The following is a 25,975-nucleotide window of genomic DNA, read 5'->3' on the forward strand; positions in this document are numbered from 1 at the left end:
GCTCCCATTTGTTCTATTCCCATTTCATTCATGAGTACCTGTTTTCTTCATGCCCGTAGTTCAACATTCACAAGACTTACTTCTAGTTGTGTTTCATTTATAATCTGATCCATAATGAGTGAATAATTATTTCACCTTCTCCTCAGTTCTATCCCCACCCAGTCCATGCAGGAACCATGGCCAGGCTTGGTCTTCTGTTTTATACAAGTCCCTCTCATGCCTACATTTCATAGGATATCAGGGATGACTACTAGCCAGTAAAGCATCACTGTGTGTCCCCCCCATGACATCCATTTACTGGTACCAAGGTGGCTAAGTAACACCATCCTTCCTGTCCTTGGGGGGTCCATGGATAACAATAATAACTGGGATAGCACCTGAGGACGGTGACTTTGTACAAGTAAACACTACTAAGAATGGATGGAAAATACATAGAAAACATTCCTAACAATGCATCCCACAGGAAATACTATGGAGTAGGTCGAGTTTTCATTAACCTAGATTTAGTTGGTTACCCTAACCCAAATGTAAGTCAAGTATGGAAAGATCAGTCAGTAGATTTTACCCACAACATACCTGGACCCCTTCAGTAAAATCTACTGATTGATCTTTCCATACTTGACTTACATTTGGGTTAGGGTAACCAACTAAATCTGGGTTAATGAAAACTCGCCCTACTCCATAGTATTTCCTGTGGGATGCATTGTTAGGAATGTTTTCTATGTATTTTCCATCCATTCTTAGTAGTGTTTACTTGTACAAAGTCACCGTCCTCAGGTGCTATCCCAGTGACATTAAGTTTAGACTGACTACAACATTCTTCTCCTTCATTTGATTTGCTGCCTAAATGAAAACACCATTCAGGTTCCATCATAACTCCCAACACTTCAGATTTCAGCCTTGTAGTAACATTTGTGAGGATAATACTCAGATTACCAATAAACATTGACGTCACATTTTTTGGTGCCGCATACAAAGGAATGTTCATAGTTTCGGGGTGGAGTATACTGCAAACCCAACAACTCTGGAATCCCGAGAGCTTGGCATACCTATACTTACATTTCAATAATGACATATTCTCGGTCAATGATCTTTTCTGCTGCTTTTTTATTAGTCCGCTGTCATTTACGGTCTTATTGTTGTGGCCACAGATTGGTGGCCATTCTTCTGGATGATAATAACAGTGACTAGCCCAGTATGCCACTGAAACACTTATCACTAAGAGACAACCAAAAGATAGTTCTTCCAGGCTGTCTCTGGATGAAGCAGCATTCTGGAGATTGAAGAACACTGGTAGGTCTGTCTCCTTTACCTGTTCCATCTGTTGCTCCTGGTTCCTTGGAGGTTCCTTGGAGGTTCCGGGATCCTCTTTACTCTAGAAGCATGTATCCAGACGTTGGAATCAGCAGTCAGAACTGCGGTTCTCATCACATGGTATGGTAGTTTCTTCGTATGGCGGATCTGTGGTCTTGTGTTTGTGAAGATCCTTAACCACTACCCTTCTCCTGGCTTGTACGGGTGGGTTGGATCATCTGTGGGAAGAGGGAATGAGAGAGAGACATCACCATATACATTTGAAACTCTAAAAATTTGAATATCGTGCAAAAGTTCATTTATTTCAGTGCAGCAACTTAAAAGGTGAAACTAATATATGAGATAGACTCATTCCATGCAAAGCAAGATAGTTCAAGCCGTGATTTGTCATCATTGTGATGATTATGGCTTACAGCTCATGAAAACCCCAAATCCACAATCTCAGAAAATGAGAATATTGTGAAAAGGTGGAATATTCTCAGATCAAAGTGTCCCACTCTAATCAGATAATTCAGCCATAACACCTGCAAAGGGTTCCTGAGCCTTTAAATGGTCTCTCAGTCTGGTTTAGTAGGAATCACAATCATGGGAAAGACTGCTGACCTGACACCATCACTGACACCCTCCATAAGGAGGGAAAGCCTCAAAAGGTAATTGCAGAAGAAGTTGGATGTTCCCAAAGTGCTGTATCAAAGCACATTAATAGAAAGTTATGTGGAAGGGAAAAGTGTGGAAGAAAAAGGTGCACAAGCAGCAGGGATGACCGCAGCCTGGAGAGGATTGTCAGGAAAAGGCCATTCAAAAGTGTTGGGGACTTTCACAAGGAGTGGACTGAGGCTGGAGTCAGTGCATCAAGAGCCACCACACAGACAGATCCTGGACATGGGCTTCAAATGTCGTATTCCTCTTGTCAAGCCGCTCCTGAACAACAAACAACGTCAGAAACGTCTTACCTGGGCTAAAGAAAAACAGACCTGGCTGTTGCTCAGTGGTCCAAAGTCCTCTTTTCTGATGAGAACAACATCTCATTTGGAAACCAAGGACCCCGAGTATGGAGGAAGAATGGAGAGGCCCAAGGACCCCGAGTATGGAGGAAGAATGGAGAGGCACAAGGACCCCAAGTATGGAGGAAGAATGGAGAGGCCCAAGAATGGAGAGGCACAAGGACCCCGAGTATGGAGGAAGAATGGAGAGGCCCAAGGACCCCGAGTATGGAGGAAGAATGGAGAGGCCCAAGGACCCCGAGTATGGAGGAAGAATGGAGAGGCCCAAGGACCCCGAGTATGGAGGAAGAATGGAGAGGCCCAAGGACCCCGAGTATGGAGGAAGAATGGAGATGCACAAGGACCCAGAGTATGGAGGAAGAATGGAGAGGCCCAAGGACCCCGAGTATGGAGGAAGAATGGAGAGGCCCAAGGACCCCGAGTATGGAGGAAGAATGGAGAGGCACACACTGCAAGATGTTTGAAGTCCAGTGTGAAGTTTCCACAGTCTGTGTTGATTTGGGGAGCCATGTCATCTGCTGGTGTTGGCCCATTGTGCTTCATTAAGTCCAGGGTCACCACAGCCATCTACCAGGAGATTTTGGAGCACTTCATGCTTCCTTCCGCAGGCCAGCTTTATGGGGAGGCGGACTTCATTTTCCAGCAGAACTTGGCACCGCCCACACTGCCAAAAGCACCAAAACCTGGTTCAATGACCGTGGGATTACTGTGCTTGATTGGCCAGCAAACTCGCCTGACCTGAACCCCATAGAGAATCTATGGGACATTGCCAAGAGAAAGATGAGAGACATGAGACCGAACAATGCAGAAGAGCTGAAGGCCGCTATTGAAGCATCCTGGTCTTCCATAACACCTCAGCAGTGCCACAGGCTGATAGCTTCCATGCCACGCCGCATTGAGGCAGAAATTGCTGAAAAAGGGGCCCAAACCAAGTACTGAGTACATATGCAGCTTCTACTTTTCAGAGGTGCAATATTGTTCTATGTACAATCCGTGTTTTATTGATTGCATGAAATATTCTCATTTTCTGAGATTGTGGATTTGGGGTTTTCATGAGCTGTAAGCCATAATCATCACAATGATGACAAATCACGGCTTGAACTATCTTGCTTTGCATGGAATGAGTCTATCTCATATATTAGTTTCACCTTTTAAGTTGCTGCACTGAAATAAATGAATGAATGAATGAATGCACCATATTCTCATTTTTCAAGTTTTACCTGTACACCATTCAGCACCCTAATCAATTCCTGGACATATCTTTCTTTAATTCTAAATCACCTGACATAACTACCAAAGGACCTCTTGTCCAGGGGGTGGGGAATGGCCTGCCCATAAGAATTTCAAAGGGGGAAAGCTTGGTGCCTTTATGTGGTGTCATCCTCATCTCAGCCAGAACAGCTGGCAAGTACGCTTCCCATCACTTCAATGTCCCCCCTGTTGCCTTCCTTAGTTTTTCCTTCAGGGTCCTATTTGCCCGTCCTACCTGACCAGAACTCTGTGTGGTAGAATATATGGAACTTCCAGTCAATGCTCATCAGTTTGGCTACCTGTTGTGTAACCTTTGATGTAAATGCTGGTCCTTTGTCTGAGTCTATACTTACCAGACATCCCCATCGAGGGATGATTTCTTTGTAAAGGATTTTAGTAACGCTCCTTGCATCCTCTTTGTTACAAATGCTTCAGGCCAGCGACTAAAGCGATCCGCTATCACCAGCAGAAACTTGCCTCATCCACTATTAGGCATGTGTGTGAAATCAATTTGAAGTTCCTCAAATAGTCCACTAGGTGGCAATAGCTGATGATGTCTAACCTGATTGGGGTTTCCACCATTGTTTCTGATGCATGTAACACACCGTCCTATTTGTTCTTGTGTCTGCTTAGTAAGATTTGGAGCACAAAATCTTTTCTTTATTTCATCTTTCACTACCTGCCAACCCCGATGTCCTATGCCATGGAACTGCGCCATAATGAGAGGAGCGCTGTGACGTGGGAGTCCTAGGATACCTCCTTTTGACATTAGACAATTACATCTCATGTCAACTCCTTCTGTTGCCAGTATGCTACATCCTCTTCATTTCTGTATATTGCAGCTCCTTGAGAAGAGAATGTTCCGGTAACATAGGTGGATCTAAAATGGCCAATAGACATTTGTGAGTTTACAAGAGGTGTTGCTATAGGCGGCATTTTTAGCAGTGCAATCAGCAAATGCCTTGCCTTTGGCTACAAAATCAGAGGAAGATGTGTGTGCCTGACATCTAATTCCTGCAATGGACCTAGGATTATGAATGGCTTCCAGAAGATTGTTTATTAGGTCCGCATGTGATACTCCTTTTCCATCTGCAGTGGAGAATCCCCTTCTCTGCCATATTTTACCAAAATCATGGACAACTCCAAAAGCATACCTAGAATCTGTGTAAACATTTACATCTTGATTCTCACAAAGTTCACAAGTCCTTGTTAGTGCAATCAATTCTGCAGCTTGGGCTGATTTGTGAGTGAGGGGTAATGCCTCCTGAACAATGTCAGGTAACTGGACCACTGCATACCCTGGTATAAAGGTATCATCAGAAGGTCTGGGACAAGAACCATCTACAAATATGTCCAGAGCTTCCGGAATGGGTGTTGTATGTCTATTCTGGGAGAGGTATCTTCATGTATGACCTGAACACAATCATGTTCCTCGGGTGGGTTGTCAGCTTGGGCTGATTTGTGAGTGAGGGGTAATGCCTCCTGAACAATGTCAGGTAACGGGACCACTGCATACCCTGGTATAAAGGTATCATCAGAAGGTCTGGGACAAGAACCATCTACTAATATGTCCAGAGCTTCCGGAATGGGTGTTGTATGTCTATTCTGGGAGAGGTATCTTCATGTATGACCTGAACACAATCATGTTCATCGGGTGGGTTGTCAGTTTCACCGTTTATCCATAGCAAACAATTTAGCATAGCTAGGGGACCTGAGTTTGAACCTACATATTTCACTTCCAAATTTGTAGTTGATGTCAAAATCACTTGATAACCGCTTGCCCTTTGTGCTGTCATGTGCTGCGTAGTGAGGTTCTTAAGGACATGTAGTACATGATGTGTGGTGTATAGGATGGTTTTATGTCCCAGAGTGTAAGGGATTTCCGGCTAAAAGAATTGCGTTTGGGAATGTGCGAAAGAGAAGATTGCCGCAGCACATGAATCTGCGCATGTGCAGGATCCCGACAAGGCATACAGGCAGGCAGGCACTAGGACCCAGGTGCACCTGTCACCAATGATTGCCATCTGATCTGTCTCTTTCCTCTCTTCCTCGGGTCTTCCATCTGATCTGTCTCCTTCCTCTCTTCCTCGGGACTGCCATCTGATCTGTCTCCTTCCTCGGGACTGCCATCTGATCTGTTTCCTTCCTCTCTTCCTCGGGACTGCCATCTGATCTGTCTCCTTCCTCTCTTCCTCGGGACTGCCATCTGATCTGTCTCCTTCCTCGGGACTGCCATCTGATCTGTCTCCTTCCTCGGGACTGCCATCTGATCTGTTTCCTTCCTCGGGACTGCCATCTGATCTGTTTCCTTCCTCTCTTCCTCGGGACTGCCATCTGATCTGTCTCCTTCCTCTCTTCCTCGGGACTGCCATCTGATCTGTTTCCTTCCTCGGGACTGCCATCTGATCTGTTTCCTTCCTCTCTTCCTCGGGACTGCCATCTGATCTGTCTCCTTCCTCTCTTCCTCGGGACTGCCATCTGATCTGTCTCCTTCCTCGGGACTGCCATCTGATCTGTTTCCTTCCTCGGGACTGCCATCTGATCTGTCTCCTTCCTCTTCCTCAGGACTGTCATCTGATCTGTCTCCTTCCTCTCTTCCTCAGGACTGCCATCTGATCTGTCTCCTTCCTCTTCCTCGGACTGCCATCTGACCATCTGATCTGTCTCCTTCCTCCCTTCCTCGGGACTGCCATCTGATCTGTCTCCTTCCTCTTCCTCGGGACTTCCATCTGATCTGTCTCCTTCCTCTCTTCCTCGGGACCGTCATCTGATCTGTCTTCTTCCTCTCTTCCTCGGGACTGCCATCTGATCTGTCTCCTTCCTCTCTTCCTCGGGACTGCCATCTGATCTGTCTCCTTCCTCTCTTCCTCGGGACCGTCATCTGATCTGTCTCCTTCCTCTCTTCCTCGGGACCGCCATCTGATCTGTCTCCTTCCTCTCTTCCTCGGGACCGCCATCTGATCTGTCTCCTTCCTCTCTTCCTCGGGACCGCCATCTGATCTGTCTCCTTCCTCTCTTCCTGTGGACCGCCAACTGATCTGTCTCCTTCCTCTCTTCCTCGGGACCGCCATCTGATCTGTCTCCTTCCTCTCTGCCTCGGGACTGCCATCTGATCTGTCTCCTTCCTCTCTTCCTCCTACAGCCCCTCCCTCCTCCTCCCATACTGTACTATCCGGACTCTGTATCTCCACTGCTTGTTCTACGGGAGGCTGTAGTGGTCTATCTGTTCTCAAAGATTTGAGGAAATCATCATCCTCTGTCTTTGGTAATGCTGGATATATTTGTGTAGAAGTTGGCGGGGCAGATGCTGGGGGTTAAAGAGTGGAGATTAAAATTCCTTGGCTCCGGAGTGTAACCAGTCATTCTGAGCCAGTGAACACCCGCAGATTTCATGTATTTATAGTCCCAGCTCGGGCAAGTTGAAAGATGTCTTATCTCCTAAACACAGTCCCCTTATCATGTCCATATGAATCTTATCATTAGACCCATCTCTAGGAAAGGGACCACTGCTTTTCATATCCAGGGACCATTCTGCAATACTGTCTGTGAAAGGAACCACATAGTTATCGTCCCATGGTGATACTCTGATCACATATTCTTTACAGTTAGCCTAGACCATTCCGGATTCTCTTGTCTTTCTTTCTTTTTCTCAGCAATATCACTTAACACTTTACGCGGAGGCCTTGGAATTTTTGGCAGAGATCCCTTACTTTGGATCTTTCCCATACTGGAAGAGGAAACAGCTGTTAGACAAAGCAATAAATGATTACAATATCAGTACTTATTCCCTGAAGTGGAGAGGTTGTCATGTCAGCAAAGCCTTCTCCACAGTTCAGGAGTTTAACACCTAAAAGTATAAATCCTTGTAATAAACCTATTCTGAAGAAACACAAATACTACATAGCAGTTCCATAACACACAGCAAATAGGCACTTCTACTTCTAAAATGGCAGAAATAGCCGAGGACTCCTGTGAATTCACAATACATCTGCCGAGGCAGTTTTTCCCCAGAGGCTTCCAAAACCTCTGAATTTCCTTTGAGGACCCACCTCAAGGACTCTCCGTGAGATCCAACAATCTCACATGGAAACTTTGGCTGCTGTCCCGGGGTCTTTAAAGGGGATTTGATCCGGCAAAACTAAGACAAAATAGCTCAGCTTACCTGACCAGCCTCGCCTTTAATCCCGACTTCTGACACCAGATTGCAAGGATTCAACCTATGTCTGTAGACCTTTAAATGTCTTCGGTAATTTCTGCCCTCTGAGCTCAGGAGGAATAAAGCTCCGGACACCGAAGTGTGCAAACTAAATCTCAAAATGTGCAAACTAAAAACCAACGAAATATTGTAATGACCAACGAAATATTGTAATGACCAACGATATATTGCACTCTTATCAAGAAATATAACGACCACAAATGACTGAAGACCACCATATAAGTCAGTTCCATCTACAGAATGGAAACTGAATTCATGAAACAAACAGTTGTTACAAGTGACATATAAACACCAAACTAACTTGTTCACACATCTACAATGGAGGCATTAAACACAATGGATGCCAGTTAATAAGACATTTTTCCTTACAGGGGGAATTGTACCGTCCTGACATTTGGGGGTATTTGTACCATCCTGATATTTGGGGGTATTTGTGCCGTCCTGACATTTGGGGGGATTTGAACCAATCAGCTCCTGTCTAGTAATCCTCTTTGTCTTTGTATTTTAGTCCATGGCCAGGAGATGAGCAAAGCCTCCGAGGATTGTCTCACTTTGTCTCCAGACTGGAAAGTAGAAGATGAGGACATCACACAGTATAGTCCAGGAGAAAACCCGGCTCCCTCCAATGTCCATCCGGCACCACCCAGTGTAGATGGACCATCGGATTCCTCGTATCCTGAGGAACCTCAGACTGTGTGGGACCGGGCAGGCCTTCCAACAGGGAAAAAGTTCTCCTGTCTTGAGTGCGGGAAATGTTTCCATCATGAATACCGTCTTAATATGCATATAAGATCTCACACAGGAGAGAAGCCATATTCCTGTCCTGTGTGCGGGAAATGTTTTTCAGTGAAGTCCAGTCTTTACAGACATCAGAGATCTCACATAGGGGAGAAGCCATATTCCTATCCTGAGTGTGGAAAATGTTTTCCAGAAAAGTCCAGTCTGCACAAACATCAGAAATCTCTCAAGGGGGAGAAGCCATTTTGCTGTCCTGAGTGCGGGAAATGTTTTTCAGTTAAGTCCCATCTTTCCAGGCATCAGACATGTCACACAGGGGAGAAGCCGTATTCTTGTCTTGAGTGTGGGAAATGTTTTTCACAAAAGTCCAGTCTGCAGAAACATCAGAGATCTCACACAGGGGAGAAGCCGTATTCTTGTCCTGAGTGTGGGAAATGTTTTTCACAGAAGTCCAGTCTGCACAAACATCAGATGTCTCACACGGGGGAGAAGCCATTTTCCTGTCCTGAGTGTGGGAAATGTTTTTCACTGAAGTCCCATCTTTTGAGGCATCAGACATCTCACATGGGGGAAAAGCCGTATTCTTGTTCTGAGTGCGGGAAAGGTTTTTCATTGAAGTCCTATCTTTACAGACACCAGAAATTTCACACAGGAGAGAAGCCGTATTCCTGTTCTGAGTGCGGGAAATGTTTTTCAGAGAAGTCCAGTCTGCACAAGCATCAGAGATCTCACACGGGGGAAAAACCATATTCTTGTCCTGAGTGCGGGAAATGTTTTTCACAGAAGTCCAGTGTGCACAAACATCAGAGATCTCACACGGGGGAGAAGCCGTATTCTTGTCTTGAGTGTGGGAAATGTTTTTCACAAATGTCTCATCTTCACAAACATCAGAGATCTCACACAGGGGAGAAGCCGTATTCTTGTCCTGAGTGCGGGAAATGTTTTTCAGAGAAGTCAAGTCTTTACAGCCATCAGAGATCTCACATGGGGGAGAAGCCGTATTCCTGTCTTGAGTGCGGGAATTGTTTTTCACAGAAGTCCAGTCTTCACACACATCAGAGACTGCACACGGGGGAGAAGCCGTATTCCTGTCTTGAGTGCGGGAAATGTTTTTCACAGAAGTCCTATCTTTACACACATCAGAGATTGCACACAGGGAAAAAGTCACTTTTCTGTTCTGAGTGCGGGAAATGTTTTGTAAATCAAGCAGATCTTGTCAAGCATCAAAGGTCTCACAAAAGGGAAAAGCTGTATTCCTGTCCTGAGTGTGGGAAATGTTTTTCAGAAAAGTCCAATCTTTATAAACATCAGAGATCTCACACGGGGGAGAAGCCACTTTCCTGTCCTGAGTGAGGGAAATGTTCCTCACTGAAGTCCTGTCTTCCTGTACATCAGAGGTCCCACACAACCCTGGAGGTGTATTAGTGCCTTGAGTGCGGGAAATGTCTTCTAGATGAATGTTGCTGGACATCCCAGCTCTCATGTGGGGAAGAAGCACACCCTGATATACACCTCAGATATACTCCATGGCTGATCTTCATCATGGAAGAAACAATTCATAAGGAGATCAGAGGTCCCCAAAGACATGGATGAAGTGTGGGACCGGGTTGGCCATTGATGGCAGGAGAAAAATAAAAATGGAGTCCTGCCCTGTGATTGGCTGAGTACATTTTGTGGTGGGAGATTTCACAAACACTTGGAGGTCTACGGAGAACAATGTTGAACGGATGTGACCGGCATTCTCCAGCTGGGAGGAGTTTTGGCCGTATTTTATTTCTTATGATCATTGGCTCCATCTAGTGGTCATAATATCATATTGGGCTAGTTTTACTGATGGAGATATTTCAGAAAAATCACCTCATTGTGGCCACTAGATGGAGCCGGCGATCATAGGAAATCACTGTGTTACTTAATATAGGGCCGGATGTTGTCACAGCTGGAGGAATGATTGTCTCATTGGTCCAATGAATGTTCTATAAATAGAGCCCTTGGTTTCCTTCATCAGACATGCCCCATACTAATCGCTGAGGTCACACTCCCGCACTCTGAGGTCACACTCCCGCACCCTGAGGTCACACTCCCGCACCCTGAGGTCACACTCCCGCACTCTGAGATCATACTCGCTCCCGCACCCTGAGGTCACACTCCCGCACCCTGAGGTCATACTCCCACACTCTGAGGTCACACTCCCGCACTCTGAGGTCACACTCCCGCACTCTGAGGTCACACTCCCTCACTCTGAGGTCACACTCCCACACTCTGAGAGAGATAAAACTTTATTTTGGTGGTATTTATTCAATGCTGGAATTTTTATTTTTTGCTATATAAATTAAAATGTCCAAAAATTTTGAAAATAAAATGTTTTTCTTATAAAATTTTGCAAATAAATAATCTTTCTTCATAAATCAGCCAAAATGTATTCAGATATCTTTTTAGTAAAAAAAACAAATTAGTTTATAACCAAAAATTATAATTTTTCAAAAAAATGTTTTACATTTTTATTTTTTTTATATTATTATTTATGTTTTTTTACACCCATAAAGGCTGTAAAAGCAATAATTTCTCCCTCTCTCCAGCTGCATTCCTGCAGCCATTGAGAAATACTGTGAGAGCTGTGATTGGTCACAGCTTGTCACATGGTACAAGTCTGTTGGGAATAGCCCTGTACCATGTGACCTCGGTGATCATTCACAGATTTCACTAGTAGTAAGCAATGATATCAGGAAGTGACATCTTGCTTACTACTGTTCATGTGATCACTTGTCTTCAGTTCACTGGTCTTCCTAGTGAATGGCTGTGCAGGGAGGGGGATGTCAGGACAAGTCTGATGATTGGAGGAGAGCAGACTTAGCTCCCAGCAGTTACAGAACTGACCACGCTGAGCTCTCATGCCTAGTGTGGTCAGTTTTAATAGGAAATCAGAGGGACTGTCAGGATCACCAGGGATCAAATATAAATAGGAGCTAATAGACGTCCCTGACTGTAAGCCCAGCACCCTATGATGATGTGCATCGCACAAAACGCGTCAGATGGGAAATAGTTTCTGGACATCTGACCACCACTGGTGGCCATCCTGAATTCTATATGGTCAGTTTGTATTATTTATTTACTTGTATTTTCTATACTTTGTAAACAATAAATCAGTTATCTACGGTATCATGCCATGTGGTGTCCCTTATTGGGCTCTCTTCATTGAGAGCCTTCACCCACAGAGCCTGGGACCCCAGACGGTGATACACAGTTAGGTCCTCGGAGTACTCCACTCTAGACGAGACCCGATGGTGTAAGATCCTGACCCTATCCTGGGAGCAGATGACCATTATCACACCTGATGAGAGTACTCCAGTCTAGAGGAGACCCGATGGTGTAAGATCCTGACCCTATCCTGGGAGCAGATGACCATTATCACACCTGATGAGAGTACTCCACTCTAGAGGAGACCCGATGGTGTAAGATCCTGACCCTATCCTGGGAGCAGATGACCATTTTTTATTACAGAAGCATCAAAAACAACATGATACTTGTAATCGGGGTACATCTCACCCTGTACTGCGACGCAGCGCACCACATTGCAATACAGTTCCAAGCATACAATAAATACATTCAGAAATAAATACATTCGCTCAGCGGTATGATGCCTGACGTGATGTGCCGAGGATGAATCCCCCGGACCAACACGTCATGCATAATGCCGCTTACCCCAAAAACTGTAACATTCTACTACACATTACGTTACCTAACAATACTAGTGCATGCAAAAACGAAAACCGGATATTACAATCAATCAATAGGCATCGGGTGTGTGTGGGAAGGGGGAGGGGGGGGGGGAAAAGAAACACAGGCCCGAAGCTTTATTGAAAAGACAAAGACACGCAAGGGGGAGTAGGGGGAAGGGGGAAATCTTCAGACGTCCTCTTCCTCCTTAAAGTCCATCAAGGAATAGTCTCTGAGCAGACTGAGGATCAGTCTGCGGCAGTCCTCAATGGACATCCTCTCCCGCTGGTGGATGAGGCGCTTTCTGGCGCACCATAAAGCGTCCTTAAAACAGCACAGCACCCGCCAGGCGCCGTCAATGTCCTCCATAGAAAAGGTTCCACAGAACAGTCCATTCAACACCCCAAAGTGAGTGATGGCTGTCTGTGGCACAAAGTCCTTGAGTTCAGGTTCCAGGGCCCCCAACAGGGCCTGAGCAAATGAGCACTCCCAGAAAACGTGGTGAGACGTTTCCTCGTGGATGATGCAGAAGGGGCAGTGTCTGTATCTGCTCAGGTTCCTGGCATGCATAAATGTCCTGAGAGGCAGTCCCCCCTGGATAGCCATCCATGCCAGGTCTTTATGCCTGTTGGTGAGGATGTTTGAAGAAACATTCCTCCAGACCACCTTGCAGGTGTCTGAAGGCAGGCCTGGAACCGACTCCAAAATGTCGCTGGCTCGGATGAGCTTGTAGATGGTCTTTGGCTTCCACAAGTCAGGCTTGACTCCCTGCAACCCTTGCTCCCTGATGAACTTGAAGGTATCCAAGTAGTACCAAGGAGTGTCCCAGTTGTAGGGGATGGAACTGTCCCAAGTGTCCCACCCCAGGGACCTCCAGAGAGGCAACAGGAAGAAGCGAGACATTGCGTTCCCGCCAGAGTCCATAATCCGTCTTGGCAAAGTTCTGCGGATGCAGTTGCAAGCAAAGAACACCCTCAGTTGGGTGGCGATGTCGGGCACGCCCTTACCGCCCTTGAGGGGTTCCTTGAACATGACTGCCCGCTTCACTCTGTCCATCTTGGAGCCCCAGATGAAGTGAAACACCGCCCTGGTGATGGCCTTGCAGGTGTTGACCCGAGGGGGCCAGGCTTGGGCGAGGTACTGCAACACAGGGAGAATCTCGCTGCGGAGTACCAGTGTCTTCCCTTCGATGGTGAGGTCTCTGAGGCTCCAGAGTCCAAACTTTTGGCGCATCTTGGCCAGTCTCTCCTCCCAAGACTTCAGGGCTGCGCCCTCGGCACCAAACCAAACTCCCAAAATCTTCATGAAGTCTGTCTTGATGGCAAAGGGCATGGATGCAGAAGAAGGCAGGAACCACTTTCCGAAGAGCATGACTTCCGACTTCCCGCAGTTGACCTTTGCCCCCGAAGCTTGGCCGAAGTCCTCGCAGGTCTGGACGAGCAGGTCGATGGAGCGCTGGTTGGCACAGAACACCGTCACATCGTCCATGTAGAGCGAGCACTTCACTTCCCGTCTGTCTGGTCCCGGTGCGGTGATTCCCCCGATCTCTGGATTCCGTCTGATGCATTCGGCGAAGAGCTCTATACAGCAAACAAAAGGCAGAGGTGAGAGAGGACAGCCTTATCTGACCCCGGAGAGGACCGGGAAGGGGTCAGTCTTCCAGCCGTTCACCTGCACGGAACTACAGATGTCATTATACATGATGTCAACATATGAACAAAACATTTCCCCGAGACCAAACCTGCGCAGGGCTCTGCACATAAACCCATGGGAGACACGGTCAAAGGCCTTTTCCTGATCAAGACTGACCAGGGCCGCGTGCACACGGCGGTCCTTGATGTATTGGACCGTGTCCCGGACAAGCGCTAGGCTGTCCGCAATCCTGCGGCCAGGAATGCCACAAGTCTGATCCGGGTTGATGATCTGTCCGATGACAGCCTTCAGCCTGTTCGCCATGACTTTGGCGAGGATCTTGTAGTCCACGTTCAGGAGAGAGATGGGACGCCAATTTTTCAAATCACATCTCTCCCCCTTACGCTTGTACAGGATCGTGATCATCCCCTCCCTCAACGAAGGAGGCATCTTGCCCTCCACCACCATCTCCTCGTACAGCTCGAGCAGGTCCGGGCCCACGAGGTCCCACAGCGCTACATAGAGCTCCGCTGGGAGACCGTCGCAGCCCGGGGTCCTGCCTTGCCTAAAGGATTTAGCGGCAGAGTGCAGTTCCTCCAACGTCAAGGGGGCGTTGGTGGCCGACAAACCTGCAGGATCAATAGCGTTAGAGATACCTGACAAGAACCTGTCGGCCGCTTCCGAGTTTGTTTCTTTGGGGGAGTAGAGGTCGGAGTAGTAGTCGCTGACCACTTCCATCACGGCCTCCTTCCCCTTCTGGAGTGTTCCAGTCTTGTCGCGCAGCTCCGACAGGGGTGTGTGTCCTGAGTGGAGTTTCCTGAAAAAGAAAGAGTTACACTTCTCACCTTTCTCGAGATGCTCCACCTTGGCACGGAAGACAATGTGCCTGGATTCTTCCTCAAAGTGCTTTTTCAAGCACTTCTTGGTGTCCTCCAGGTCTTGCCTCACGTCCCAGCCACAGTGATGAAGGTCCTGCAGGGACTGCAGCTGACGCTGCAGCCTCCTGAGTTCCTTCCTCCTGGCACACACTTGCTGGCGTCCCCTGGCCTGAAAGAAGCTGCGCAGCTTGACTTTCACGAATTCCCACCAGTCGCTTACCTTAGGAAAGAAAGACTTCTCCTCTCGCCAGGCACCGTAGGTTTCCCTGAGCTCCTCTAGCAGTTCCTCATCGTCCAGCAGGGTGCAATTCAGCTTCCAGGAGCCTGGGCCCGGGGCAAAGCCCTCTCCCAGATCACCTTGAAAGTGAATGGCCCTGTGGTCAGAGAAAAAGCAGGGAACCATGGAGAACCCGCGGTGCCTGACTGCCCTGGAGGTGAGCACAAAGTCAATCCTGGAGCGCACAGATCCATTGGGGCGGCTCCATGAGTAGTTCACGGAACCGCGCCCCACGGATCCCACTGCGTCTCACAGGGAAGCCTCCGCAATCATCTCCCGGAGCAGCTTCGAGGTGGCGTCGAGTTTTGCGTATATGCTGGAGCTGCGCCCATCCTCCTCTATCGGACAGTTAAAATCACCGCCGATTACTACTGTTCTCGTTGTGGCGAGTTGCGTCCGCAGGGTTTGGAAAAGTTCCAGCCGCGCGTTCTTATCCGGGGGGCGTACACGTTGATGAGCCTAACGGGCTCCCCCGCCCACGAACCGTCTATGACCAGAAGGCGGCCACAGACGAGCTCATGGACGGAGTCAACAGTGAAACGTCCTCCCCTGATAAGAACCGCAACCCCTGCGGACTTGCAATCGCCACCCCCAGACCAGTAGGAGGGACCGTGGGTCCACTGGGAGGACAAATGAGTGTACCTCCTCAGAGGGGGAAGTGCGCACTCCTGAAGCATGTACACATCACTCTGCTGTGTGGAGAGAAAGGTCAGCACAGTCTGCCTCCTAGACACATCCTTGATGCTCCTCACATTAATGGAAAAGATAGAGATCTCAGCCATCATGGGAAAGAGATGAAGGGGTTAGTCGGCAGGGGCTGTGCCTACCTCCCCTGGGGAGGGGGGGCGACCTCTTCGGCCTGGCCAGGGTCCTGGCTCAGTCCGATCTGGTTGAGGACCTCGTTGAGGACCTCATCGAAGTCGGTGGAGAGATCTGACCCTGACCGGGTCAAAGCCATCTCTTCTTCCACCTCCTCCTCTTCCTCCAGTGTGTCGAGGTCTTCCCCCACGGGGTCGGGACCTGCGGCATTCTGGAGGACGGCAGGCCATTTGGTAGCGGAGGAGGGTTCCTCCGCCGCCGGGCTAGCCTGCTCCTTCTTCCGCTTCCTGATCCCCGCCGCAGAGCTGCTGACGGGGGTGGCAGGGGGAAGGGGTGGGAAATCCTCCTGTGAGGACAGGTCAGGGGGGGTGGAACCGGGCCCGGGAGGGGGGGGGCAGGGGTGGGAGGGGTAGGGGCGGGAGGGGTAGGAGGGACGGGGGTGGGGGGGGTAGGAGGGGGAGGGGCGGGAGGGCCAGGGGCGGGGGGGGCAGGGGGGCCAGGGGCAGGGAGACCAGGGTCTGGGGGGGCTGGGGTGGGGAGAGGGGGGTTCCTCTTACCTGGGTCCTTTGGGGGTTTCTGTGTTGCTGGTTTGGCGGCAGAGCCCTTGCTCAGGGCCCCAGCATACGTCCTGCTTCTCTCTGGGCAGTCCCTGTAGACGTGCTCTGACCGTCCACAGAGGTTGCAGGTTTTGGACCTCAGGCAATCCTTGGTCTCGTGACCTGCAGACCGACAGAACCTACAAGACAGCACCTGGCAATCCTTACCCTCGTGCCCCGGCTGTCCGCACCTGCGGCATGACTGGGGTTGACCTGGGTAGTGTAGGAGTCCTGCTGACGCTCCCAGGGAGAAGCACTGTTGCAGGTGTTGGAGATCTCCAGCGGGACGATCTCTCAGCAATCTGCAAAATACAGACCACTTACCCGTCCAGAAGCCGTTGGCGTCTAGTATCCGGACTGGGTCCTTCAACACTACGCAAAACCTTTGGAGGTAGGTGGCGATATCTCTACCAGGGACATGAGGGTTCCTCATGGACACCGTGATCCTCCTTTCGTCCCTTTGAATGGGAGAGTTCGCGGTGAACTTTCGGAAGAGGGAGTCGGGTCCAGAGGTCTTCACTGCCTCCCAGTACCTTCTGCATACCTGTAGGGAGACAAAAGTTATGAAGAAAACGCCTTTCATGAAGGACTGCACCGACAGGGTCTCTGCCTTGCTGAATCCTTGTTCCAGGATCATTTTCTTCCCGAAGACTTCCGGGGTCATGTCCGGGATTCTGCCTTCCACCTCTTTCAGCCGCAGCACGACTGTCTGCTTCATCCAGGGCTCCAGTGGAGGGAGGCCGTCTGCAGGGCCGAGGCGATCTGAGGTGGAGGCGGAGGGGGCTTCTCCCGGGGTCTTGGCGGTGGTGGCGTTCTGTGGCTTCTTCACGGTCTGCTTCTTCCCCATCTTGGCGCAGAGGAGTTCTCAGGAGGGCTTCCCAGAGATCTTGATCGGGTTCCTTCTCCTTCTTCTTCCTCGGCGGCTTCACTCTCGCTTGCTTAGCCTTTGAAAAGGCTATTGAGCGTCTACTGCCCGGAGGTAGTAACGCAGAGTGAACAAGGGGGGGAAGATCACAAACTTGTTCCGTGTGGGGGCTAAGCCTCAAACCCAATAGCAGCAAGCAGGTGAAGCCGAATTTAATCGACGATCCTACAAGGCCGAGAAGAGGGTACCCCACACAGACCAAATGGCTGGGATAGATACAAGTGTTTCTCAACGTCCTAGCTGGAAGCAGGGACACCCCTAAAGGCAAGGTCGATTTTTTTTTTTTTAATTCTTTTATTAAAAGGTATCAAAAACAAATAACAAAATTTTCCATTTTACAGATTTTCAAGAAAAAAGATCAACATACAGAACAAGATTTCATCAACAACAGAGCTCGACTAACAAAAATCAAAAAAACATACATTTTACATAAATTAAATGACAAAAAATAAAATTGAAACAATAAAATTAAATAAAATAAAGATTTCATAAACAACTGAAATCCACAAGAAAAAAGCAAATTCAATAAACAAAAATAAACATGTACATTTCCAGGTCTGTGTGTGAAAATTTCTTTTGTTTTTTCCGTTCTTCCCTCTTGTCAAGGTTCCCATACGATAATCCATATGCATCAGCAATAAAGTGTCTCATTTATTTAGCAAACCAAACACTTACAAACCCCAAACAACCACCCCACATAAATAAAACTTTATTTTTCTTTTTTCCTTTTATTATATCCCACCCCACCCACCCACACAATCACCACCCACATCAAAAAACAAAAAACAACAAAACAAAAAAACAAAAAAAAACAAAAAAAAAAACAAAAAAAAACAAAAAAAACAACAAAAAAACAAAAAACAAAAAAACAAAAAACAAAAAAACAAAAAAAACCAAACAGAACAAAACAACAAAAAAAAACAGCAAGACAGAAGCGGAAGGAAATCCGAAGAAATCACAACGTCCCCAATCCAACCGCCCACCTACCAAAGAAAAGGGAAAGGGATTAAACGGTAAGTCCAAAAAAACACATCTTAGCAAAGGAACTCATGAAATCCACTCCCTCCATTTTGAAAATCTCCATAGTTCCTCTGCCTTCTCCTTCCCCAACCTCCTCATATCACACCACCCATAAAAAAAGAAACTCCCCCTAATCATAGCCACACAATCCTCAACCTCCACCACCTCTTTCCTAAAAACTAAGATGTTGCGCACATCCCATAAACACTCCTTAACGCAATTAACAAACATCCACAACAACCTTTCCCTTCCACCCTCAACCTTACACAAACCATACATCATCAATTCCATCGTCATTCTCTTCACCCCAAACAAACCCTTTATAAGACCATCAAAGACAACCCACACATCCTTCGCATACTGACATTCCCACATTAAATGCATTACATTTTCCACACACCTACACCTTTCTCTAGGGCAGATTTCGCTGTCCACCAATCTCCTCCTCCTCTGGAAAGCCCTGGTGGGCAGGCAGCTATGAGCCACCATCCAGGCGATATCCTTATGCTTATTCACCAACCCAGGGTTAGACACATTCTTCCATACCCGCACACACTGTTCTTCACTCAACCCCCCCACCATCTCCACCCCTTCCTCCTCACCCACTCCCTTCAACACCTTCTTTCCATCACACCACTCATCCCCCGACACATCCCCCAAACCATACCTCCTTATACACCTCTCAATACGAACATAATACCACGGGGGCCGAAAACATACAGGTTTCCTAAGATCAGTCTTATACATCCCACACTTACGTAACACCCCTCCCCCCACATATCTCATCATGCACCCCGCTAAACCATCTTTCCTACTCACCTTTACACACATACTAACAAACTTAACACTCAAAAACCGTTCAATATTAATCACCCCCTTACCACCCTTCATTCTCGTTTTCACCACTTTTTCACGTTTAAGCTTTTCCATCCTGGAAGACCAAAAGAAAACAAAACAACACCTTATTATTTTCTTCAAAATACGATCAGGGGCCGGAAAAACATAATATACAAACATCAACATTGGTAGCAGGACGGCCCTAATAACTAAGGCCCTCCCCTCCAATGACAAGGACCTCAGGGACCAAAATTGTATCTTTTTCTCCACCCTCTTCCATACATCTTCCCAACTCTCCCTACCATACATATCATCACCAAACTTAATTCCCAAAATCCTTATACTACCCATACATACTTTCCACACACTTAAATCCACTTCCCTCCATACACCAAAATACTTACATTCACTCTTATCCGCATTCACCCGGAACCCACTCGCCGCACAAAAAATATCTACTAACAACTTCACTCTCCGCAATCCCACCACACTACGACACACCACTGTCACGTCATCCATATATCCCAACACACTCAAAACCTTCCCCCCACTTCCAGGCACATCAATCCCTCTTACATACTTATCTTTCACCAACATTCGCAAAAGGGGTTCCAACACACACACAAAGAGAACAGGGGACAAAGGACACCCCTGCCTCACACCTGACTTCACACATATCTCATTCGTCAACCACCCATTCAAACACACCCTACTCACCAGACCTCTATAAAGACATTTCACCCACCCCAACATCCTCTCAGGCACCCCCATTCTCTCCAAAACCCGAAACATAAAATCGTGGGAAACACTGTCGTAAGCTTTTTCCAAATCTAGGGCAAGCACTGCCACTGCCTGACCCCTATCCTTAGCATACCACAAACAATCTCTTAAACACCCCAAACACTCGCCAACCGTTCTCCCTGGTACCGCACATACCTGTTCTTCGCCCACCATGCTTACGATCACTTCACGCATCCTATCAGCGACTAGTTTGGCTACAATCTTGTAATCAGTATTTAGGAGGGAGATAGGTCTCCAGTTTCGCAAATCACTCTTCTCACCCTTTTTATGCAATAACACCACAATACTCTCACTCATAGACGCAGTCAATTTCCCATCCTCTAAAACCTTCTTACACACAGCAACAACGCACTCCCCCACTACACTCCATAACATACAATAGAACTCAACAGGCAAACCATCCCCACCTGGCGTCTTACCCTTCCGCATACCTTTCAAAACCCCTTCCACCGCCTCCTTCGTAATATCCATACTCAACTGCTCGCACTCCTCCACCCCCAAACACTTATCAACCTCCCCAACCACTTCTGACTCCACATTCACCTCCCTTTCCCTTTCCGCAAACAATTTTGAATAATACTTCCATACCACTTCCCTTAACCTCTCATTCCCTTCAACCATACCCCCATTCTCATCCACTACTTTCACCATCTCAGATCTATTATTACATACTTTTTTAAAAAAGAATTTAGTACATTTTTCATCACATTCCTTCACTACAGATTTCGCCTGCATCATAATCTTCCGCCCCTCCTCATCCATAAATCTCCTCAGGACATCTCTTGCTTCCACAACCTCCTCCCTCACATCTTCCCCCCATCCTCTCAACTCCTCCAGATATTCCAGACGCCTCTGCCATGCCTCATACATTCGTCTCCTCTCTCTTACTTTTTCACACCCTTTCCTCACAAAAAATTCTTTTGTACGCACCTTTGCCCACTCCCACCACTCCACAACATCCTGAAACTCATTCACCCGCCTCTTCCACTTAGCAAACAAACATTCATACTCACCCCTTACAGCCTCATCCTCTAACAAGCACACATTTAGTTTCCACACTCCTTTACCACGCACAACTTCAGTTTTTATCCTTATACCACACTCCAAACGTCCGTGATCAGAAAAAGGTTCCCTCTGTATCCCAAACTTTTCAGCCGATAAATCCTTAGAGATAAAACAAAAATCAATACGAGATTTCACACTTCCTTTATCAGAAAAATAAGTAAATCCCTTTCCCTTACCTACATCCACCAACCCAAAAGTTTGAACAATATCCACCAATGATTTCCCAGAACTATCCACATTAACCTCCCCTCTCCCACTTCTGTCACCACCCTCCACCACACAGTTAAAGTCCCCGATCAAAATAACCGGAGTCTTACCCATCAAAAAATATTTTAGCTTCTCAAAAAGAGAAACCCTCTCACTCTTTATTGCTGATGCATATACGTTTATAATCTTTAAAGACACACCTCCCACCACCACCTCCACAAGAAGACATCTACCCTGAACTATATGAATAACCTTTTGGACTTTAAATCTATCATTTCTGAACAATATCCCCACTCCGCCTCCTTTCCTTACACAAGTTGAAAAAAAGGATGACCCAGCTGTCCATTTTGCAGTGCGAGGTTGCTCCACTAAATTGCACTCCTGTAGGCAAAAAATATCAGCATTACCAGCAGCTAATAGATCGAAAATCGCCGCACGCCTACAGGGTGCCCGTACACTTCGGACATTTAGTGAACAGACCTTAACCTGCATTGAAAGGGAGAAAAACAACAACAAAAAAAGGACCCTCATGGTCTTTTTTTCGGCCCTCTTGCCCTAACCCTCCGACTCTGCGGTGGGCCTTCAACCTCCACCCCCTGTACACCCATCATCTGATCTGTGGCCTCAATGGCCGGAGGAAACACTCCTCAACGGCCTACCAAAACCCATAACTTCCTCCAGACCAGACACCCGCATAGGGCTAACAAAAGGTGTCCCCGGAGATTCGGGCATACTAGGTTCAACACTAGAGACCGACTCCTCGCTCAGGAACTCCTCTATTACTCCCGAAGGAGACACGGAAGGGGACCCCTCCATCTTCCGCTTTAGAGAGCCCTTAGATAGGTCCATATCCTCCTCCCCATCCCCCAACACAGCAACCTCAAGGCTAGTCCCAGACCCTTCTACACACCCCTGCTCTTCCCCCTCAGCCAAAAGCGTATCAAGGACAAACTCCAAAGGAGGTGTTATGTCCCCAACATCACCACTGGCGTCACCGGCGGGTACAGCAGCTTGTAACGATACTCCAAAGACTTCCTTTACCATAGCGGCCGTAGCGGCAAGATCAACAGGAGGCACTGTGCCGGCTGCTCCACCGGCAACCTCCGCATAGGACCGCGCTGGCTCTACCTGCGCTGGGCTCGGCTCAGATGAAGCCTTGTCACCGGCATCTCCGCCCACATGGTCCGTGCTGCCAACCACCAAAGGGCCTCCCACATGCATACTGGGGCATCGCCTTGCCAGATGGTCCTCAGCACCACACAAATGGCACTTCCGTCCTACATTACACTCAGAGGTCTTGTGACCAGATTTGAAGCAGTTCCTACAAACCACACCAATCTCACAATCCTCCCTGGTATGACCGAAGGACAGACAGCTACGGCAAAAACGGGGTTGCCCAGGGTACCATAGGACGCCTCTGTTACTGCCAATTGAAAAGGACTGGGGAGGATGACATGTACCCCCAATCCCACCTGAGTCGGCTCTTAGTTTCACCCAGAATTTTCTCTGCCCATTATATGTTCCAAGAACATTGGTCTGTAGGATAGCCCGGGACACAAAAGAACAATACCTAGACAAAAAGATGCTCACCTCCTCGTCAGAAACGTAGGGGTTGTACATATGGACTACAAGGGGGATCCTCAATTTAGATTCCGTGGACAAAAATTCAACACCTTCCAACAAAGGGTCATCCTTTTTCTCACTTTTACGTTGTAAGCAGGTTTGTAAGTCCGCCAATGACATAAAGGTAATATCGTAGAATCCGCTGGTGGGAAAGCTCTGGACGCAGAAAATACGATCTCGACTCATTCCGAAAAAATCCTCGATAATCCCCTTCTGCACCACATAGAGCCCAACGGAGCCTCTCCTGCCGACTGGTATGACCAGCCGCAGCGTATTCGGCGCACCCGGAGCACCGGAAGCCATCCTGGGGACTACTACCTCAACCTACCCACAGGGGGCAGGCGGGAAAAGAACCTCAACCGCTCCGTGAGGAGACGGCGGGCAAGGCGATCGCAACCCGTTGCCTGGGGACTAAGCCTCGAGCCAATAGCAGCAAGGGGGGGGCCCTCCGAAAAGGGACGCACCCCCCAAGGCCGACCCTTGGGTACCCCAGGCACCTTCTAGCTTAAGAATCAGACAGCCGAAACTGCACTTGATCTTAGCCAAAAGGCCGAGAAGCGACCCGATGGTGTAAGATCCTGACCCTATCCTGGGAGCAGATGACCATTATCACACCTGATGAGAGTACTCCACTCTAGATGAGACCCGATGGTGTAAGATCCTGACCCTATCCTGGGAGCAGATGACCATTATCACACCTGATGAGAGTACTCCACTCTAGAGGAGACCCGATGGTGTAAGATCCTGACCCTATCCTGGGAGCAGATGACCATTATCACATCTGATGAGAGTACTCCACTCTAGAGGAGACCCGATGGTGTAAGATCCTGACCCTATCCTGGGAGCAGATGACCATTATCACACCTGATGAGACAGGCTAAACTCATTTGCGTTTTTTTGATGCACTTCTGGTGAGTGCGCATTTTATTTATTCCACACTCATCGTTTGCTTCACTGGATTTACTCCCCACACACTCATTAGGATCTACCAGATCCCCACGTGGCTTTGTATTCCATTACCTTGGGACATTCCTTTCACCTTTCACCTTAGGGTGATTCATTCACTTTGCACTTTATATTTCTATGTATTTTATACCTTTTATTATACCATATGATATCGTTATGGTTTTGTTTTTCATGCATATTTAGGGCTGCACCTATTTCTATTTCTTAGTGTTTTGAAGGTTCCAGTTGGTTGCCTTTTTGGTGTTCTAGCTGCTGACGGGGAAACCCAAAACTCATGGGTTTCAGTAACATTTTGACTGCTGAAGCCGGATTGAAAAGTAGATGTTTATTATACAAGCATGTAGCTAGACCTCCATGCAGGGAGAGCAGAACAATACATGGTGTTGGATTCAAAGTTATGCTCTAATCTAACTAGGGCTTTCTAATACAATTTCTATGCTCTACAGTGGGTGGTACCTAGCTATCTGATCTTTCTTTGAAGAGTCATCTGTGTCTTTGGTGTAACTCATTGAGATGCGAATAGTTATCCAAATGTTATTGTTACTTCCATTGTCCTTTGGGTTTAACAGGTCTTCAAAGGCTGTGATAATAATCTTGTAGACAATAGGTGGTGTGAATGCTGGTTTTTCTCATACAGTCCAGAAAAATAAATAGGTTGTTAGGCTATCTAATTCAATACCAATGTATTTATCATTTATATCTAGAAATGGCTGCTCCATTTTCCCTTACAATCCCTCCTCTTGGACATCATATTGTCCAAACAATTATCCCTTCATAAAAAGAAATTTGAGAAACATATTTACTTTACAATTCCTCCCCTCCTTTAAATTCTCATACATCTCACTTTGTTTGCCTAATATTTCTTTCTAGTTCATATTTCTCCTGATTTATACATCCAATTTACTTCTGCAGAAAAATCTAATTTTGCTTCACAAAGGCTGAAAAATGCAAAACATTAAACAAAATTAAAAATCAAAAAGTCTAAAAAAACTGTGTGTTGGGCTAACTGTTTATGAACGCCAAGTCTTTAGTTGATTCCTCCATTGTATCCTTGACAGCTAGTCCTCCATAAGACTGTACTGCAACACCTAAGAGTTCATACAATGTTCATACATAATATTTTCTTCAGGACCATCGCAGTCCACATGACAAGAAACTTCCGGTAGGTGTGCAGATCTGCTGCAATTATAGCAAATTGAGCTTTGACTTCTATTCATGGACAGCTGAAATGATAAGTGAAAATGTTCTTCAGATACTCAAAAGTTTTGAACCCACTTTTCTCCATCACTGTTGTTTGTGGCTGATGTCAAGAAGTCCAGGAATAAGGGAGGATATTTTTGAAGATGGCGTCATTCAGATTGCTACTCCAACATTAGGTAATTAACAAAAATGCCCATGAAGCCATGGCGTTTTTATTTTTCTGCCGAAGTAAATCTGTGTTATAGAGACAATAAGACCTAGAAAAAAAAGAAATCCATCTTAATAGGAGGAGAAACCATTCTCACTTTGTATAATGTGTTACTCAGTCGTCATCCAAACTTAACTACACTATTCATAATTCAATCATGAACAATCGGCCATCTTAAAAAGGGCCTATCATGTATGGCTGGGATCAGTGACCAGGAACATGTAAGCACAGAGACAGGAGACTTGGAGAGCACAGAATACAGGACTTAGAAGGATGGCAGGAGGACAGTTCAGCACTGGGGCACTGGTCTTAAAATCAAGCAGGACACAAAATGCTAGTAAGAAACACTTGTAGCTCTGGGGATTAGGGCTCACAGGGAATGCAGGCACACAGGATACAGCTGATATATCAAGGATTCTAAGACAGGAAGGATACCCAACAGTATCATCTGGGGAGAACACAGCATGTCCGCACATGCAACAAGGGCGAGGGCCCTTGTAAGGGCCGAGGCGCAGAGTCTAAGGAACTGCCTTGTCTTCTCCAGAGCTCTTGAAGGTAGAGATGGGTTTGCTGCAGACAGTTCCCAGGTTGCGGTCCTCATACTCACCCTGGCAGGAAGCTACTGGGAATTACTAACTGATAAATAAGAACCCCTTGCAGCGATGAGGCACAGGGATCACTGGA

The 25,975-nt window shown here is 47.2% G+C and overlaps 1 protein-coding gene across 1 annotated transcript in view; it reads left to right on the top strand.

Moving 5' to 3' along the window:
• Nucleotides 1–25,975, top strand: part of LOC149468101 (uncharacterized) — a 94,134-nt gene that overhangs the window by 19,178 nt on the left and 48,981 nt on the right. Inside the window, 3 exon segments of the mRNA XM_089670670.1 lie at nt 4,203–4,302; nt 7,223–7,346; nt 8,294–9,921. Of these exon segments, the coding sequence (XP_089526796.1) occupies nt 4,203–4,302; nt 7,223–7,346; nt 8,294–9,921 (1,852 nt within the window).

This window comes from Staurois parvus, unplaced genomic scaffold (genome assembly GCF_062004578.1).
Source record: "Staurois parvus isolate SC_StPar_1 unplaced genomic scaffold, SC_StPar_1.0 ptg000092l, whole genome shotgun sequence".
Lineage (NCBI taxonomy): Eukaryota > Metazoa > Chordata > Amphibia > Anura > Ranidae > Staurois > Staurois parvus.